General features: G+C 34.4%; 1 protein-coding gene across 1 annotated transcript in view; it reads left to right on the top strand.

Annotated features, from left to right (window-relative positions):
* pigo (phosphatidylinositol glycan anchor biosynthesis, class O) overlaps positions 1-2884 on the top strand; it is a gene marked incomplete in the record, with an annotated part of 9755 nt that overhangs the window by 6419 nt on the left and 452 nt on the right. Inside the window, 2 exon segments of the mRNA XM_014002484.1 lie at positions 820-890; positions 1114-2884. Of these exon segments, the coding sequence (XP_013857938.1) occupies positions 820-890; positions 1114-1243 (201 nt within the window).

Below are 2884 nucleotides of genomic sequence, written 5' to 3'. Positions count from 1 at the left end.
TGTATGTATGTATGTATGTATGTATGTATGTATGTATGTATGTATGTATGTATGTATGTAGTTTTTTGTTGGTTTGGGCATGGGTAGAAAAAGGTTCATATTTTTTTCCTTCTCTTGCAGCAAGGTTTTGATTCCATTTTTTTCCCAGCATGGTTCCAGGAAGRATAAAAGTCCAGAATAATTAATAAAACCAAAATGTTTGAACCTGAATTTTGGTTCTGTGTCCTCTCTAGATATGTTGTGACTCTTTTTTGAGCCATAACACATTTATGGGGGCTCGTCCGGGATTTGAACCCAGGACCAAAAATATCTAAATATAAAAACAATATGGGGGAAAAGGGTAAATAAAATGTACCCAAAGCACATAATAATCTTATATAATTACTTTAAACAGTGATAATATGTGCCTCACTCCAACAGGATGTACATGTAATTATTTACATTCCAATGCTGATGTAAAWGGCACCATCGTCATGGTGTGACCAGGTTTTTTTTATAAATATTCTAAGGACATGTAAGCATGTGGCCGTTTTATTTTAGACTTCTAGGTCCACACACAGGCTGTGAGGGTGAAATGGAGTCTTTAGATCTGAACATTTGACTAAGAACTAACTGGGTTCTCTGTATATTAATCGGGCATCCAACCCAAGTGTTTTCTTACACCTCTTTTCTCACTAATGTAAGACTTGACTTAGCTGAGAAGAAAATGAGATGGTATTAAGTTGTTATTTTAGGGTAATGCTTTATGTTTTTTTTTAATCATGTTCTTTAGTAAATGATTCAGTGGCGCATCACACAGTGTCTCACCTTTCTTTGCAGGTCTTCTCATCAGTTTGTGCTGCTGCTATTCTCAGAAGACACTTAATGGTGTGGAAGGTTTTTGCACCCAAGTAAGTGCCTGAATGGATTTTTTTTTTCAACTCACAAAATCTAAATGATAGTAATGTCTTCCGAGAATATGGGCACCGGAATGTAAGAATGTAAGCGTTCCTTATAATTCGCAGCCTATTTCCTAATTTTGTAATTTTTTATGTTGTCAATATCTTCAATGGATTTAAAAGAACCTGGCTGAAGTAGTTTGATCATCTGCATGTTTTGTGTTTGTCCTTCCAGGTTAATGTTTGAAGCTTTGGGGTTCCTGGTGAGCAGCACATCCCTGCTGATCGGAGTCACGTTAGTGCTGAGAGTGGACGTGGCCGTGGGTCGCTGGTTTAAAAGACTCATCCCTGATGCATCCAGGTAGCAACGATGTTGCTGCTAATTTTTATTTTTTATATATATTTTTACTGGAATCCACCAGAATTGTATCTGTGCCACTAAAAACTCCTAAATATGACCGGGATGAATGAAACAAAATAAAAAGAAAATTGATTGTCATGGTTGATGATCAAACACTGAAATCCTGTGTACTGCAGGACTGTATTAAAGTGTTTAAAATACAGTTTTTCATGCATCACAAATGTTGAGCTGTCAAAGTTTTTTTCTTTTTTTTTTGTGCGAGTTACATATAATTGAGCATTTAATGAATATTTTCTCATATTGTCTAACTTATGAAGGAAACCTGTCTGAGCCAGCTGGGTTTGCATGTAGTGAAAACTGCAAAAGTCTCAAACACTCCAGTGCCAGCTAGGAGTGTAAATCACCAGCTTTATCACGATACGATATTACATCGACATGTTTGGATGACAATTCCATATTTCTCGATATCACAAAGTCTGTCACGAAACGATTTCGATTTAATTCAATTCACGTCTGCAGTTGATATAACACGATATCATATGCCCATCTAACACAATGAATGTGTTAGATGGGCGGATGATATCAATTCACATTGAGCATATGATGACGATATAGATCGATATTTTCATTTTGCCTCGATATAGCTGAATCATGAACCATTCAAATCGATATAGATCGCTGTATCGTTACACCCCTAGTGCCAACCTTGGATATGCCTCAGAAATAAGTAGGTGTGTTCAAACTTTTGATTGAAGGTACTTATTGCAAACTTTGAAATCAAACATAAAAAAGATTGTGCAGTTTGAACGAGTAGTTTTTTTTCCACATACAATGATAAGTAATTCTGAATTGTGAGTTCACATTCAGTGTAAAGGCCCTGTCACACTATAATGTTTTTGACAATTTGTGCTAACTTGTGAAAAATTTAAAGACCTGAAAATTGAAGATGGAATTAAAAAGATCAACTAGAAACCTCTTTTAGGTGTGTACATAATGTATAATGAACAAATTGATCAAATGTATTACTTTTATAAGTTGGCATAAGTTGTGTAAAATGTTATAGTGAAAGGGCCTAATAAGACTAACAAAAACTAATATATCAAATTTTTGGAATTTCTTGATCCCACGTGCATCTTTTATGGACGGCAACATAGAAGTACACAGTTGTTGGCAGTCATTTATAAATTTAGCTTAGAACTGGTAGAAGTAAGGACAGATTAACCATTGATATGAGAAAAAACTGCAGATTTATAACTTTACAATGAGTATGTTTTTAATGTTATCCTTTTGGTTGAAGCACTACTTGCCTGCCACAGTTGTATAAAAAATGTCCACCTTTAAATCAACTAAATCTGTAATGTTTTTTATGGGGCTTTCAACTTTTTGCATTATATTTGATTATAAATGCAATGTCATCAAACTTTCTTGCAGGTCAAAAAATATTGTCAGAAAACAAATTATTAAAACTGCAATATTTTCTATTCCACATTCATTTCCAGGTCAGTTTTTAAGTAGATTTCCTTCATTTAGTGAACACTTAACAACCTGATTGACACAAGCCTGCAGAATGAACTTTTAAAATATTTTTTGTAATATATTTTGTTTTATAACCAGTGTTTCTGGGTACTGCCAATACACGTAACTG

Source organism: Austrofundulus limnaeus, unplaced genomic scaffold, assembly GCF_001266775.1.
Source record: "Austrofundulus limnaeus strain Quisiro unplaced genomic scaffold, Austrofundulus_limnaeus-1.0 Scaffold13, whole genome shotgun sequence".
Lineage (NCBI taxonomy): Eukaryota > Metazoa > Chordata > Actinopteri > Cyprinodontiformes > Rivulidae > Austrofundulus > Austrofundulus limnaeus.
The sequence above is the reverse complement of the archived record's forward strand: the minus strand, read 5'-3'. Positions and strand labels throughout refer to the sequence as shown.